Source organism: Wasmannia auropunctata, unplaced genomic scaffold (assembly GCF_000956235.1).
Source record: "Wasmannia auropunctata unplaced genomic scaffold, wasmannia.A_1.0 LD335047.1, whole genome shotgun sequence".
In the NCBI taxonomy this organism is placed as follows: Eukaryota; Metazoa; Arthropoda; class Insecta; order Hymenoptera; family Formicidae; genus Wasmannia; species Wasmannia auropunctata.
The window spans coordinates 542,817-558,472 of NW_012027843.1; the positions used below are offsets into that span (position 1 = coordinate 542,817).

The window sequence follows — 15,656 nt, forward strand, 5'->3', positions numbered from 1 at the left end:
CGAAAAATTACTTTTTTATATCACTTATAATATTATTCATATATGGTAATATAAATCATAATAATGTATTGCAGTTGGATCAGCGCAGAAGAGCGCACCTAAATTATCTCGATTACTCCGGCGTAATCCTGGACGAGTCGCAATCGGGCAGAACAATTAATGTTCAGAGAGGCTTCGAGATAGATCGTAATAAAGTGAATCAGAAGGAAGAGGCCGAGATCAGTAGTGGCGACAGTTCGAATATTCAGAAATCACGACACTCCTCGTCGTCATCGTCTTCCTCCTCTTCTTCCAGTGTTAGCGAATCTAGGAGGATTCAGCTAAACCCAACGGGAGAGAAGCCCGAAGTGCTCACCACGACGTACACGCACAACTCTTCCGGAACTAGCTCGATCGGTAGCGGTGATTCATCCAGCAATCGCGGCAGTGTCGTTTTTCATACGGAATCGAGCGGTAGTTATGGTTCGACTTTAGGCAGGGGATTCCATGAATCTGAAGAGGAAACCTTTGGCTCGAGGTTGCCCCCTCTCGAACACTCCTACGGAGCTCGTACGGATCAATCCGTCAGGGTGGAAAATCGTTGGAAAGAGAGCAGTGAAGCGCAAGGACATACGATCTCACCTCCAGGAAGATACGATTCAGTTGTGACTGAGAGCGAGAGGCGATACCAGGATTTGCTGAGACAGCAGGAGGAGGCTCGTCTGCGTCAGGAGGAGGAGACCCGACAGAGGAAGCTGCAGGAGGAGGCTCGTCTGCGTCAAGAGGAGGAGACCCGACAGAGGAAGCTGCAGGAGGAGGCGCTTATACAGCGTCAGCAAGAGGAACGTAACTTAGCTCTGCAACGTCATCGGGAGGAGTTAGAGCGACGTCGACTGGAAGATGAACGGAACAAAGAGGAATGGCGAAGACAAGAGGAAAGACGGCAAGAAGAGAGAGAACATAGATACAATTACGACGAGGAAAGGCGCTACGGAGTGACTACGGGTGATTATCGAACTACGGAAGATGATTTCATTACTGGTGATCGCGAGGAGACGGTCGGAAGTCGAGAATTTGGTTTGCACAATATCAGCTCTACGCAAGAATTGGAGCGAATTTTTGGTACGTTGTCGAAAGACGCAGCTGCTTACCAAATATACAACAGACAGGGACATCAGTATGTGCAATTCAAGGCGAGATTCAGAACATCCGCCGATAAGAGGGAGTACATAGAGTTCCAGGATGGCTCTATGATTCCCCTTCAGGATCGTTACGGTGAGCAAAGCTACATCTCTCCGGAATCCACGGAACCTCGCGACGCTCAATTCCTCGGGATTGAAGGTCAGTTACTTATTGCTCCGGATGGGAAGGGTTACATTGTGTTGAAGGACGGCCGAAGATTTCCACTTCAGGGTTCTTTCACGCACACCGAGGAAAGAACGTACACTTTGCGTGGTCCGCACGATGGCTATCAAGGTGGCAACGCTGATAATCAAGGTCAGGGAACTTACAGTCAATCTTGGCACGAGAAATCATCGAGTGTCGGTACAACTTCGGACGGAGGTTACGAAAGCAGATATAATACTCGTACACATGAAGAGAGACTGACGGAACAGAGAACGAGTAACACCAGGATCTACGGAAAAAACCGTGATCGATTTAACGACGAGTTCCCCACTGACAGACCGGACCCCAGTTTTCCGAGTTCGAGATATACGCGAGATAAACGCGAGAGCGATATGGTCGACGTTGAGGAGTTCAAGAAACTCGAGTGGCTTCACAGACATCGGCGAGATCTCGGCGAGACGGACGACGTGTCGGACGCAACGACGTTCCAGGATGACGATTACTATCAGGAGAACGATCCCGAGTCGTCGCAGAGTACACCCGTAGGGCCGTGCGACGCAGCGAAATGCGTTATGTTGCGATGCGTGTTGGGCCCATTGAAAAAAGATCAAGAGGTCTGGATCAGCGCGAGATATCGCGTGGACGCTAGAACTTTGAAGGAGGTAGCCCTTGAAGAGAAAGTGAAGGTATCGACGAAGCTGGTGGCGCGTGTCACGAAGCAACCGTTCATCGGTAAGCCTGTCGAACAGGTCATCAGGAGCGACGAAGTCATGACGAACGTCGAACCCAGCGCGGCGCCTTCTGCTCCGGACATGATTCCAATATGGGTGGTGGTCTTGTCAGCTTGCGCGGGAATGATAATCCTCTTGCTGCTTATTTATTTGCTTTACAAGGTTAGTCCTCAGAGAAATAGTACTTTTCCAAATTTTTTTGCAAGTAAGAAACATTCCTCCGAATGTGATTGCATATGATTGCTTCTCTTTTTTATTATTTAAATTCTTTTGTAAATTAATTCAATCTCCGATATTAATACTATAATGGCTGATTGAAATCAAGATGAGTCAATGATAGTAATTCATCTTATTTCTCATTTACAGTGCGGTTTCTTCAAGAGGAACAGACCGTCCGATGCTCCAGAGAGGCAACCGTTGAATCGAAACGGTCACTTCCAACAAGGCGAGGATCATTAAACGAGGATCATCACTGTCCACTATTGTTCTGTCGAAACTTTCGATTTTCTGGTTGCCAGATCGAATCGTAAGCGAGTTAGAAATTTCGATTATGCAGTCCATGAAAAAAAAACGCCTTAATCTTCGGATAATCGAGGGAACGCGCGTTGAATGGATGATTCGCTTGGTGTAGTCTGCGGACACAGTTTCGACTTCTGCCGAATATCTCGTTAGCGTTCAACAGTGCCTTAATCCGTGTCTAGGGCAAGGCGAGCATCTGCCGAGGTGCACTGAAACGTTGGTTTTGGGTGACGATCGATTCGTCACTCGTATACTGCCGTCGAATACTCCTTCCAGCTCCTGCAGCTCGACCACGCAAGTTTCTAGTCAGGAGACGTTCTTCTTTTTTTTTTATTATTACTTGTAATTACTTAAGCCGCGCGTACAGTCGGCAGATACGACCGAATATCTCGACATTCTTCGACGAATCGTATCTTCGTGTAAATAAGTAATATATGTATGTTATTTTTTTTTATACCGTTATCCGCGGTAGAACGCCTTGATACGTGCCTCGTCGCTTTCGCTGTCTTTTTACGATAGAGTACAATTATAATTATTTTTTTACCAGCGGTACGAATTCTAAAACGATTTCGTATCTCGCCGATGATTCTCTTATTGTTAATGGGGCTCGTTCGGCACCGAAAAATTCATCATAGATAATCTTTCCTTTTAGAGCTCCTTTCACACGAGCAGTTGATGACCGAGTATTGCGTCTTGAATGTTAAATCACATCATAAAAAATTTCTTCAGACGTCTTTTAGTCTTCTGCAATTTCATATTTCAGATGATGCTTTATTAGCATATCGAATTTAGACCCATGTGAAAGGGGTCTAAATATCCCTGAAGAGCGATTTAAACTCGCACGGAATTTTTTAATTATTTATTTTAAATTTTTATGTTATATATACATAATACCGTAACGTATGCTTGAGCGCTGTAACAATAGCGTGATGCATTGTCTCGCGCGCAAGGTGAATGTGTGTATAATCTGTAAATTATTAATTTACGTTACTAAAAACTGCCCACGAAAAGTGGTTTAACGCAATAATATTTTAATTAGAAAAGATTTATATCTTTCTAATATAAGTAGGAAGCTAGAACTGACTTGTACATACTACATTAAGATATAATATTAAAAAAAAAAACAAAATATATATATACACGTAATGAAATTAACATTTTGCGTTTGCTACTAATTTCTCCTATAATAAAAATATATATAACTATTTAAAAAAATTCGACTATAGCTAAGAAGAAAAATTACATCGGATGAATTCGTACAATCATTTATTGTAAAATTACAATGACGTAACAGTGATTGGCGTAAATAAAATGTTTGATTACGGTCAATGTGTGTACCGTCAGTACTATTAATCGCATTGATCACTGAATCAGCATATAAGTTATATCGTACACAAATTATAAGAAAATCCTTCCAGATATAAAAAAATATATTCATTAATCTCATCTTTTTCAAAATATTTTAGACAGTATCCTTCATATTCTTCCATTGATAAAATGTATATAAAAATAATTTATAACGCATACAGTTGTCAGTTTGTAAAATATATTACCATATTTTCGACAGTAGATTTTTCCGCGTTTCGAGAGCGTAAATGGATCAGTTTCGAAAAATGGCAATGAGTAACAATTACCGTAATTGCAAATATGACTGGAACAGTTTTGCGTTCAGATTTGCGTTCTTGCGCAAATGTGAAGGCGACTGTGTATGTGTGTGGTGTGTGACTGAGAACTAAAATCCATGAAATATTTTTATAAAAAGATCCCTATACGAAATTCGGCTTCGTAAAATCGTACAAAAAGTTGATGCGCTAAAGAAAATACGTATAAAAGAAAACAATGAGATATTAGGTACTTAGAGACATAATTCAATTATTACTATTGTGCTATGTAACTATTTACGTCTATATTCGGCAATTGTTTGATGGATCGAGATGGAATACGTTAACTTTGGGATACGTTATAAATGGAAATTAGAGTGAATACTCTTATCGGGCAGTGCGAGATCGTTACTGCTCCTCAAAACGCCAATATGTTATGAGATGATATATACAAATTTAATTTGTATCATGCTTAATTTCTAATTTAAAATCACGATCAACAATTTTCTCATTCAGTCCTTTTAACGGGCTATATACGATCGATGAAATACTAGTGATAAAAAATGTGTTGTTTTTTGACGTATTATTACCGTATTGAATAAAATGTATATGTATACCATATATTCTTGATATATGGTATGCAACAATGATCTAACATATACAACAATAAGCGAAAACAACGCCTGAATGAACATCATGATTGTTCTGCAATTTTATCAACTTCATGATGTTGCGGTATGGAATCCCGAAAAATTCCGTCTAATAATATTACGTGTGCGTTGAATAAATCTGTTCTCTGTGAATGACGGATATGTGAAACCCATCTTCAACATTGGATTAAAAACATCGACACTTTATCGACGAATACCTTTTGAACAACGATGTCGGATAATTAACGATGTCGTATCATCTAATTATCATTATCACTATTGATTTCATCAACTATATCGTCATATAGGTTATCCTCGTATCAGCTATCAGGAACCTAAAATCAAATAGTGTTAAAATAAATTTAACAAGGTGAGCTTGAGGGATGACGTTTAGTAATGTAAGAATTTTCGTCCTCTTACTTTCCACTGTAATTGGCTGCCCACTTCGTAAAGTTCCTTCAGCGTTTCCGTCAATGTGCCGGAACCTTCCAGTTCCTTGTACTTACGATACAATTCTAAAGCTGCTCGTGCGTCTTCGGCTGAATCGTGAGTCTCAGACTGAATGTTTTTACCCAAAAAGTGCCAGGTCAAGAAGCGCAACGACACCATCCGATGATGAGGTAAGTGGAACAGCAAAACTGTATCCACTATTTGCTCCGGCGGCACTACCAAATTTATTACCCTACAAAAGTTCACGCAAAAAAAAAATATTATCAACGAGATGACGAATCACCGTCGTAGATGTCAAACAGGACAAGGTCAAACATTTTACCTAAAATCGTTTTTTAGGCCATGCCCGACGAAAATTATACCGTTGTCCACTAAGAATCTCAACTTTTGATACGTCGATTTCAGCATTGTGAGATGTTTGCTGCTAAAATTCGCGTCTAAATCACCCGGTTGAATTCCGCTGAATTTTGTTAAATAATCGACCACTTGTTCCTGAGTGCTTATATAATCGTCTATAAACGGCGTACCTTCCAATGGACCTTGCCTAATCATAAAAAGCGAGAAAAATATTATGGCTTAAAATAACTCGAATATTGTATTAAGCGCATTTTTTTTTTCAATCTAATCAGATTAATCTTCATAATTTTATAAAGCATTACTGTTTACACAATTCATATAAATCATACCCGCGTATACAGGTGATTCGCGCGACCGACATATGGCTCGGTTTTATAGTTGACATCTTCCCATCGCTCCGTAGCTCGGATTCTTCCTGATTTAAGGTAACGAATTCTGCATCGATGCCCACCAATTCCCCTGCAACAACAATTCGAGCACACATATAACGAGGTTGCAGGACAATCTATATTAAAATTGTACAATAATTTCACATCAAGAGCGGAAATACAGAAAGATCGTTACGACAGAGGAATCTTACCTTTCTTAGGCATTTCGTCTGACGACAGAGGAGTGAATGTGATGCCTCTGGTTCCGCCACTGCGAGCGATACATTTATCTTCTCCGAATACATCGTACGTAAGAGGACTGACCAACTGTGTCGGCTCGGGCGCAGGTATCGCTGTGTAATGCAGTACACACGGCACTTTCCAATCGAGATTAAACCATACCGCTTCCTGCGGAGTCACCGGTTGTATACTGTAACAAGTGCCGCGTCGGGAATAAATGACGTTACAAAAAAGCGTGGACAAAATTGTTCCCAGACGCTGAGAAAACTCACCAGAAGTCGTTAAAAATGTACCACTGCGACACGGCATTGCCCGCCGATCGTTCGTGATAGTTTGGCCCAACTCGTAGCAGCGCTACGATGTTCCTCCGTTCCTCGTTCTTGTCGTCGATGTAACAGACGACAGCACTGAGGCCATACTGTATCTTTTGAGCATTAGAAGAGATCGTTGGATTTGTACTTTCCACGGCTTCGTCGTCTTCCGCGTTCGATGCTATACTACAATTTTCTACAATTTCTTCACCGTTACCCCGGGCGTTCTCGGAAACTACTTGTATCGTTTTGTCGTCCTGGCCGTTCTCCATCGTGCTCGTCTGTGCGGACGTATCGTTATTCAATTCACTTTTTGGTTCGCTGATCTTTTTCACCGACATCTTCCCGTTTTCTTCGAGGGAGATCTCTATGTTGTGAGGTATCCAGGAATGCAGGTAATACAAATGACTAGGAGGCGATGCAACGGGGGCCGTTGACGAGGTAGATGGAGTGGAGGATGACGTTAATAATTTTTCTGACTCTGCCACAGTTAAATTAAATGATTAGCGAATTAATTCAGAGCGACATATTTAATCTTATATAGACAAAAGGTGTTTGCGTACCTGAGTCGCGCCCGACGTGCCTGAATCGACATCCAGTTCGCGTGCAATTATTGCCGTATCGACAGGGCTTCGCGGTGACGGGCACAGGACTGGAGCTGGGGCTGCTTTCCTTTCCCGTCAACACGTTTTGCACCACGATGTCCATTTGATTTTGCCAAAACGCCTTATCCTGTAATAATTCAATTTCACTTTGACTTGTGGACGAACGGGGGTGTAGTACGCGGCTTCCGTGTTTCGATTCTGCGCGCGCTACAATTGTACATCTAAATGTGATGTTGTGAGTATACCTGCTGAGTATTTAAGCCGCAGTTTAGAGCCAGTATTTGAGGTAGTTTAGTCAATTGTCGAGACTGGAGAGTTGGTATAAATTTCTGACAATTGTCACACCATGCGGGTGTAATTTGCTCAGGTCTTAAACTGCGGGCAAGAACATTTGTGAACGGTACCTCTTCAGCTACAAAAGGTAAATCTTGTGTTCAGCCACGGAGTATCGATGTGCGCGGTTAAGCTAAGGTCAGGTACGAAAAGTCAGTTGAGCGTGTAGAATATTTGGAACTTTAATCTCTCAAATATATCTCATATGTGATATCATAATTTTTATTTTATTTTTTCGATCTTAAATACTTGAAAATTACAAAAGTCATTTATTATATCACATCACTTTATTTTATATCTCTTTACTTTAAAATGCTCGAACGTCTAAGTATACACCAGGCAAAGTTTCAATTTACACACCAGACTCACTTTCCGTCCAGCCGAAGCATTGGACGTATACTGCTTGAAAATTGCTTACAAGGATTAATTATTTCCGGATAAACTAAGTTACAGAGTAACATGATGGAGTGTTTTGTTGCTTCTTGCCCACATTTGAGACAGCGATATATGTGCATTTGTTCAGACCCAAATAGACGACTGATCTCTGTTTCGTCATCTCGCACTTCATTCTCTTCGGCGGATTTTTTGGTGGTCTTGTCTACCCGTAATAAAAATGTGCATTTAAAGATAAAATAAACAAATATTAACGATATTACAATTGAGTAAAAATAGTAATAGTTTTACTAAACGAGATGTAAATAACAATTTCGTAACAATATCTAGTAGTAACGTGATATACGTTTATAACGCGTTTTTAATTTTCAATGTTCTATAATTTATAATATTAATGATTTTAAAATATTTTTTAAATATTGTGTCAAATATATATATATATCTTTTATATGTTTATCTTTTTTTTTTAACTAAGCAATGCAAAACATTATTGAGATAATTTTGAAATCAATCTCCAAAGTATATATATTTTTTATTTATATATAGATAGTTTAACACTTCGGTGTGTTATATGTTATCACTTTTAACGCATGGATATTAATCACATATTTTTAAATCCCAGGATTCTCGTAAAAGCAAGATCATGCAACTTTTGGAAAGTAAGGTAGAAGGGGCTGGCTGCTCTTCTTACTATAAAAAAAATATACATAATATAGAATAAAGCGATCTAAGGAATAACAAAAAGCATTGCCATAACTTATTGGTTTAATACCAGAGAGATTAATAAAGATACATTCTAAAAAAACAAACATATACGCGTATATTAAGAAGTTGCAGTTGTGAGATATCCTAAGTATGCAAGATATAATCAAGTTGCAAAGCATTTTATCAAATTAAAGGTTTTTAGAATCGTTATGAAAAATTATGCTTACAATTACAGTACAAATACGGTAATCATATAATTCTTAGTCATCTCTTGCTCTTTGGATATATCACTGCAGCTTTGGGTCAAGTAAAAAAATCAAATAAATCACATACAAATTGAAAAATAAACACAAAAAGTGCCCAGTGCAAAGGTTACACATGAATTGTGTTTACCTTTCGATGTGATCCACATATATTTACCATCCTCCTCCTGCTTCCTCTTTTTTTTCCTCTCATCGTCGTGACTTCTGTATCGAGAACCGAGGTCCTCAAGGATGCTAGGAAAGTCCTGTTCGTTATAAACAAATGCGGGGTATTTGGAACCCGACTTAAGCCGCGCTGCCTCTTCTTCCTTTTGCTGTCGCTTCCTAGTTTCCAGAACCTCGTAGTGTATTTGATGTAGAATGAATCGATTCCAGCTCTAATACAAAGTTCAAACATAGGTGTATCTTTTTGTGTCAATGTGTATTAAATTTCTAAATATATGCAAGCATATCGTGCGATGTTTAATACATTTTTTTAACAAAAAAACGCTTAATAAAAGCGCACATTTTTGAAAATATAAATTAACATTTATGCATCGAATAAAAAGTTAAATAAAAATTTAATTTTTATTTTCTTCCATTTCTAATAAAAACATATTTCGAACATTCGTTCTAACGCAAGCTAAAATGCAATTATAATTCGCGCATTTTTACGCTGAATATTATAATTATTATTATAATAACATACTTGTATGAGCATAATCAGATTGATCTTTTTCTTCGATTCTGGATCGTTCAGTATAAGTCCTAAAGCTGACGCCTCCCGTACTGTCCTAAAAGCCCTAAGGAAATTCGCAGCTTGGCAGGGAAACCCTCGTGATGTGTCCAGCATGTGAAACAAGAATCCCAATTCGCAAGAGAGACAAAACTCTCGTTGGCATGAATGTGAGAGCAATGCTACTCTTACAGGTTCGCAGTAGTAAAGCAACTGCAAAGCACGAACGTACGTGTCTGACGACTTACTTCATTCATCGTCCCGACTCAGCTCGGGTTCATTATAGTTTTCTTCAGCTTACCTGTAGCATAGCATTGCAATAACTGTTAGGAAGTGTAGCCTCCAGGCCGCAAAAGCTGGTTCGATTGTACTGATCGAAATCGAAATCATCGTAACCAAGCCGTGAGTATTTCAACTCGATTTTACGATAGCGCTTAGGTATGGCTACAAAGGTGCCGTCGTCTGTTTTAGACCGTGAATCCCCCGCGAAAGGCTTCGCGACTAAGCCGCGTCGTTTTTCCAGATTGTACGGTATCTGCAAAAGAGGTATTATTTATTTTTATTCCACTTGTGAAAATGTCGGATATTTCTTTCGCCAAGATCATTTCTGTCTAATGGAATTTGCCATGCGTTGATGTACGCGTGAGGTATCGAGACATAGTTTGTACAGTTGTTTGGTGCACGATAGAGAGCAGACTTTTGGATTGCAAAAAAATAAATAATACCTATTAAAGAACGCGTTGTGGGAACTGAATCGATAATGCGGCGCATCGTATATTAAAGTTACGCATACTATTGCATGTCATACAACCTTTATTATTTCACTCAAATACAATTTCGAGTATACATTTCATGCGAAATATATTTTTACATGTAAATATATTAATCGCATATCGAGCGGAATCATTAAACGAAAAGACAAAATGCAATCGATCACAAACACATTGCGCGGATTGCGAGAAGGCAGTCAAATATCACGCTGATTGATAAGCTATGGCTATTGTGGAAACTTTCGGCGGAAGACATATTAGAAACATTTATTCATATTTCTTCTTTATCGGTCGTTCTATAAATGTCAACACAAATAACTATAAAAGAAATTAAGACTTATACTATCGATATAGTTCAATGCACACGTTTTTTCCTTAGACGCTGCTGTAATTTTTTTTTCTGTAAAGTGAAAAGAGTAATAAGGCCTCAACTTTAATTTTATAAACAAAATGTCCAACAAAAGCCCAATTCAAATACTTCAGCAGTTCTTAAAAAAAAAATAATTATTTTAATAATAATTTGTATGGCTTATATAATAAGAAAAATATATATGTATATTATACATATAATATTTAATAATGATAGAATTTATCAATTATGTCACTCATATATTTTTAGTTATTTAAACTAACAATAAAAATATATTTAGAATTTAGAATGCAGTACGTTTATATGCTATAAGAGTAATGTATTTTTATCATATATTATTTTTTATATGTATAAATTTGCATATTGTTAACAACACTGGATCCACAAAATTCAGATGAAAAATCGAAGAACAAAAATATTATATATTTTAATCTTAAACACATTTAGAAATGTGCACTCCTGGTATGTCAATCATTTTTTTTCTCAGTTTTATATGAGCAAAATATCAAATAAAAATAAACAGAATCTTGTAAATGTCACTAAAAAAATATTTACTCTAATAAAAGAAAAATAATAGTACTTTCATTAATGTTATAATGTAACGACATTAGTTTCATATTATTTTTCAAAATTACTTTTTTGGATATTTTCGTTCATACAGAATATACTGTAAATTGATAATATATGAAACAAAATAACGAGAAGAATAAAGAAACTTTAACATTTTACACGCGCAGCGTATACTTATATACCTCAAGACTGTTAAATTTTATGTATGCTATTATTGTAAAATTGATAGAATACATTGGACTAGCTTACGAAAATATATCACGTCTCTTTATATGCTATAATCACGAAATGTTATCAGTCTTAATCACATTATAGCAAACTTTTTTCTTTTTCTAAAAAATTAAACGCTTCATTGAGTCTTAATTTTCACGTCAATAGTATGTTTTAATTGATCACACTAGTAAAGCCTCAAAATCATGAAGGAACACACACATATATATATACATATATAATATATACCTTTGAAATATATGTGTGTATATTAGTTCGGGTAACAATTTAATGTATAGAAGCATCATTAGATTCGATATCAAGTCATAAGCAGAATGAATTTCAAAATTTGATAAACAAAGACAGAAAAAATTATTAAGGACATGAATGGAACTTAAGATAATTTAAGAAGAGACGGAGGAGAATATTGTAATAGAGTGGGAGAATATTGTGTCCTCACTTGATTTCTGCGGAAAGCCTGAGGATTTGGCGCGTATCCTATTGTTCCCTGCATTTTCATTGTGCGCAAGATTTCGGGATCTATTGGTGGAGTTTTTCTGTAAAAGAACGAAAGTCAAGTCAAGTCGTTTCTTAACTGTACAAAAAAAAAAACGGAAATACACAGGAGATATCTACCTATACACTTTTTTTAAGTATTCTTCAGGCCAATCACTTAGAAGTGGCTGATCTGAGTATACCATGGGTATTGTACTAAACGGTGTAACATCGTCATCAAAAGGAATCGATGGTAGTGTCTCAATTGGATCGGCGAACTCCGTAGGTCTAAGCAAAATAAAAATACATGCTTATTATACATTTCCAATGTAATTTTAATTACTTTTCATTGTCAACTATATATTCACGTTTCAACTGTACTTGATTTTATGTACGTAATATAAATTATTTGTCAATTACTTCAACATATGTATTAAAATTTAAGTTTATTAATTTTAAAATTTATTTAAAATAATTGCTGACCTAGAAAATGTATTAAATTGAGGCTCCGGGGTATTGGTGGACATTAGATGTATAGAGCCCGCCAAATCTCCAAAGCAAAGACACTGAGATGTAGAAGCTACGTCAAACGATAATATCGTGGCACCACCAGTGGCAACCTAATAATATACAACACAATATTTCTGTATATTCTCTAAATACCTTTTTCTAATTTTTATTTTCAATTTTTTATTCTCTCTGAACACACGACAAATTTACCTGATATAAACATGTCACGGATGGTTGTACATTGGCATATATTGTATCAAGTAATTGCATTTGTCCTAGTGGCGACACGACTGCGAGACGACTGGAATAACTTGGTAGGAACTTCAATAAAAGAGGATATACCATAGTAGTGACTGGGCTTAATGCTCTCATTTGTCTCAGATCGTAGGCCATTAAAAATCGATCAACAGTAAGTCCCTGACGACTATAACAAAATCCATAAGTATTTATGTGTTTAACATACAAGACTCTTACAGTTAAAGACTCCTCTGATTATCTTATGCCTCACCTGTTGCTGAATCCACATGTAACAAGATAGTTTCCTTGAACATCGAAATCACTTAAGGAACCACTGTGCGTGTCCAGGGTATGTTCTATTGATAATGTATTTGGATCCCTGAGATCTATTCTTCCCGCAGGATTACCAGCACAGATAAGCCTACTGTGCTGTCTCAATATCGCACAACCATTCTCATCTACATCCACCTACAAACATAACCACAAAGCCATCGCATCTCGTGCTCGAAATTAATTTAACATTTAATTGATGGATTCTTACTAATCCAGTCTCCTTTCCTCTAGTAAGGTTAAAATCAATTATTTTATCCTGATGTCCACCCATGAGCAATCTGGTCGGGGAGATTTGCAGCATGCACTGCATGTCGTTCATATTCACCGACCTACAACAATCTAGGTTTGTTCAAATCCGTGGATGATACTGCTAACGTACAAACATACGTGTGTAAACATACGTGTGGGTGAATATAGGTATGCCCCTCCGCAATTGACATCTCAATTGACTCTGAGATAGGACTAAAATACCCTCGTCTATAGTATGAATGTGACGTATCTCCTGCGTCGCGTGGACTTGAAAAGAGGTATACTTTTGTAAACCAGGCCCATAATAGGATGTTACGTGACCCTACAATTAATCGATGTTACTATAGTAGTTGTTTGGTACAGAGATAAGATGCCCCATGTAATGTATATCAATAATGTACCCCTTGATTCCCCATCCACATAAGCTCTTCGATCGTATCGAAAGTGGCAGTGGAAACTCCGAATCTATCTCCGCCATCAGCGAGCAATGTTCTAGTTTCGTGAAACTCGGCGCCAGCAAAGTCCTCTCCAAATTGCTCCGTCGCACGTACGTACTCATCTCCGGAAACGACATAATTACAATCCTCCCCTGGAATGAGAATCGACCAGTTGAGAGTCGAGCAGACCTAAACTTTTATATGTATGATCCCAAAAGCAGAAAGATACTGCTATTAACGCGAACGGTTTAGCGAAATTTTCTTTTTATTTATAATAAATCTGACATAAATAATTAAATATATAGTGAGAATGTAATGTAAAATAACAAATTATGTTACAAAATACAAGATATACAATTGTTCTTCAATAGTATATAATTTATTTTACATTGCTGGATTAAACTACAAAACCAAAACAATTGTATTATTATGTATAAGGTAAAAATTAAAGATAGTAATCGATTTTGAAGAAGAAATGACAAATTTGGTTTTTATTGCTTCAAGGATTTTTCGTGAATTACTGTATTAATATTGGAAAAAAACAAAGGACGATTTTCGCTGAACTCGTATGTGTCAAAAACAGCTGATGTCAGCTGGTATCATCGACTGCACGGTGTACTTCGCGTTCGAAAGCAAACGAACGTCGCGAAAAGTAGAAACAGACGCAGCGCGAGGTATCGGCGAAGGTCAATCGGCGGGTAGAGCGATGCGCGCGGTGCGGAGAGGTTCCGGTGATATCCTCCGCCGAATCTTTCGCGCGTCTTTCGGCGCGCGAAAGAGGCACATGTGATGCGACAGACGTACTGTACAAAGTACTTACAAAGCAACTCCTGCTGCTCCTCCTCGCCGCTAACGTGGTCACCGGGTTCTACCGAGGGATCGAAGTGGCCCAACACCGGATAATCCATGATGCGCGACGGCTGTCTTCAGGCTACGTCGTTGCGGGGCATCGAAACGTCGTCGTCGTCGACAGCGGCGGCGGCGGCGGCGGCGGCGGCGACGACGTGAGGGTGATACGAAAATTGCGTCCCGATAACGACGATCGGTCTCTTATCATAATACACCGCAGGTACGCGGCGCACACAGCCACACACACACGCGCACACGCGCGCGCGAACGAACGCACGCACGCACGCACGCACGTTAGTCGCCTTGGCAACTGTGCAACAAGCGAAACACTTTGCGCACTACGCTGCTACCCCGAACCAGAGTACTCGACGATGGACGGCCGCGTCGTAACATGTTCCTCTCCGGTCACGTTTCGTCGTGCTCATCGGGGAAACTGCGTCTCTTGTCGTTCGTCGAGACGCGTCGATTCAATTCATCGTGACTGCTCGGAATTCGGACTCCGCGAGACAAGGATGCGTCTCGGCCTTGAGCATCGGCGAGTTTGGCGACATCTGGAAATGGCGGGCGCGGACGCGTGGTTGCCGGCAGTGCCGCCAACGAGAAACCGGTGAAAGCGTCGACCGAGAAACACGCGTCTCGAATTGATTGAGCAAGAGTGACTTGGAAACAAGTTAATCAATTAACTTAATCGCCGATCAATTCGAACGGCAGAGTTGCTTACAGCAAAATTTCTAACTACATAATTCGTCGTCCCTCTAACCTCTCTTCCATGTGTATTAGACGGCATAAATAGTTCTATGTTAACAAAATAATACCGGCACTTAATATAAGTTAATCACGGATTAAATTAATCAAAATCACTTTCAGAATGATTTCGATCAAACTCTGATGAATTTTTCAAGTGAGTTTACTCATAGTAGTTTGTTAACACGGATAGATTAACATTTTTGTTTAAAGAAAATGTGGAAAGATTAGAGATGGCGAATTATGTAGATTTTGTTATTGCGTGCTGATTGAATCAGCGATTAATTTAATTTGTTGTCAATAAAAAAAGGAAGG

The 15,656-nt window shown here is 38.6% G+C and overlaps 2 protein-coding genes across 6 annotated transcripts in view; one reads left to right on the top strand and one right to left on the bottom strand.

Annotated features, from left to right (window-relative positions):
• The window catches only part of LOC105457796 (integrin alpha-PS2), a 66,197-nt gene extending 62,466 nt beyond the window's left edge, over nucleotides 1–3,731 (top strand). For all 3 annotated transcript variants that reach the window (XM_011702669.1, XM_011702668.1, XM_011702670.1), the window contains 2 exons: nucleotides 75–2,219; nucleotides 2,424–3,731. In XM_011702669.1, coding sequence (XP_011700971.1) covers nucleotides 75–2,219; nucleotides 2,424–2,516 — 2,238 coding nt within the window. In that variant the 3' untranslated portion in view covers nucleotides 2,517–3,731. The remainder of the gene's footprint in view (nucleotides 1–74; nucleotides 2,220–2,423) is intronic.
• A 94-nt stretch (nucleotides 3,732–3,825) lies between these two features.
• LOC105457795 (PAB-dependent poly(A)-specific ribonuclease subunit PAN2) lies at nucleotides 3,826–15,625 on the bottom strand. Of its 3 annotated transcripts, XM_011702665.1 has the most exons (21): nucleotides 14,569–15,625; nucleotides 13,713–13,900; nucleotides 13,464–13,633; nucleotides 13,271–13,391; nucleotides 13,001–13,197; nucleotides 12,703–12,916; nucleotides 12,466–12,602; nucleotides 12,124–12,270; nucleotides 11,948–12,044; nucleotides 9,869–10,102; nucleotides 9,541–9,780; nucleotides 8,983–9,229; nucleotides 7,910–8,089; nucleotides 7,404–7,570; nucleotides 7,117–7,285; nucleotides 6,515–7,034; nucleotides 6,215–6,432; nucleotides 5,964–6,093; nucleotides 5,600–5,821; nucleotides 5,248–5,509; nucleotides 3,826–5,162 (listed from the first exon to the last, which is right to left on the bottom strand). In XM_011702665.1, the coding sequence occupies exons 1-21, from the start codon at nucleotides 14,654–14,656 to the stop codon at nucleotides 5,148–5,150; spliced, it is 3,963 nt and encodes a 1,320-aa protein (XP_011700967.1). In that variant the 5' UTR covers nucleotides 14,657–15,625; the 3' UTR covers nucleotides 3,826–5,147. The 3 variants fall into 3 exon arrangements, with proteins under 3 accessions (XP_011700967.1, XP_011700968.1, XP_011700966.1); XM_011702666.1 differs by having other exon boundaries at nucleotides 3,826–5,509; nucleotides 9,010–9,229; XM_011702664.1 differs by having other exon boundaries at nucleotides 3,826–5,509.
• Nucleotides 15,626–15,656: the final 31 nt, after the last annotated feature.

What these genes read in the sequence shown, in the direction of transcription:
- LOC105457795 (XM_011702664.1), bottom strand. Translation starts at nt 14,656, where the DNA reads ATGGATTATCCGGTGTTGGGCCACTTCGATCCCTCGGTAGAACCCGGT. An exon ending in ATTGCAATGCTATGCTACAG is followed by an intron (nt 9,781 to 9,868) that starts GTAAGCTGAAGA and finishes CGTGCTTTGCAG; the next exon opens with TTGCTTTACTACTGCGAACC. An exon ending in GCGGCTTAAATACTCAGCAG is followed by an intron (nt 7,286 to 7,403) that starts GTATACTCACAA and finishes GAATTATTACAG; the next exon opens with GATAAGGCGTTTTGGCAAAA.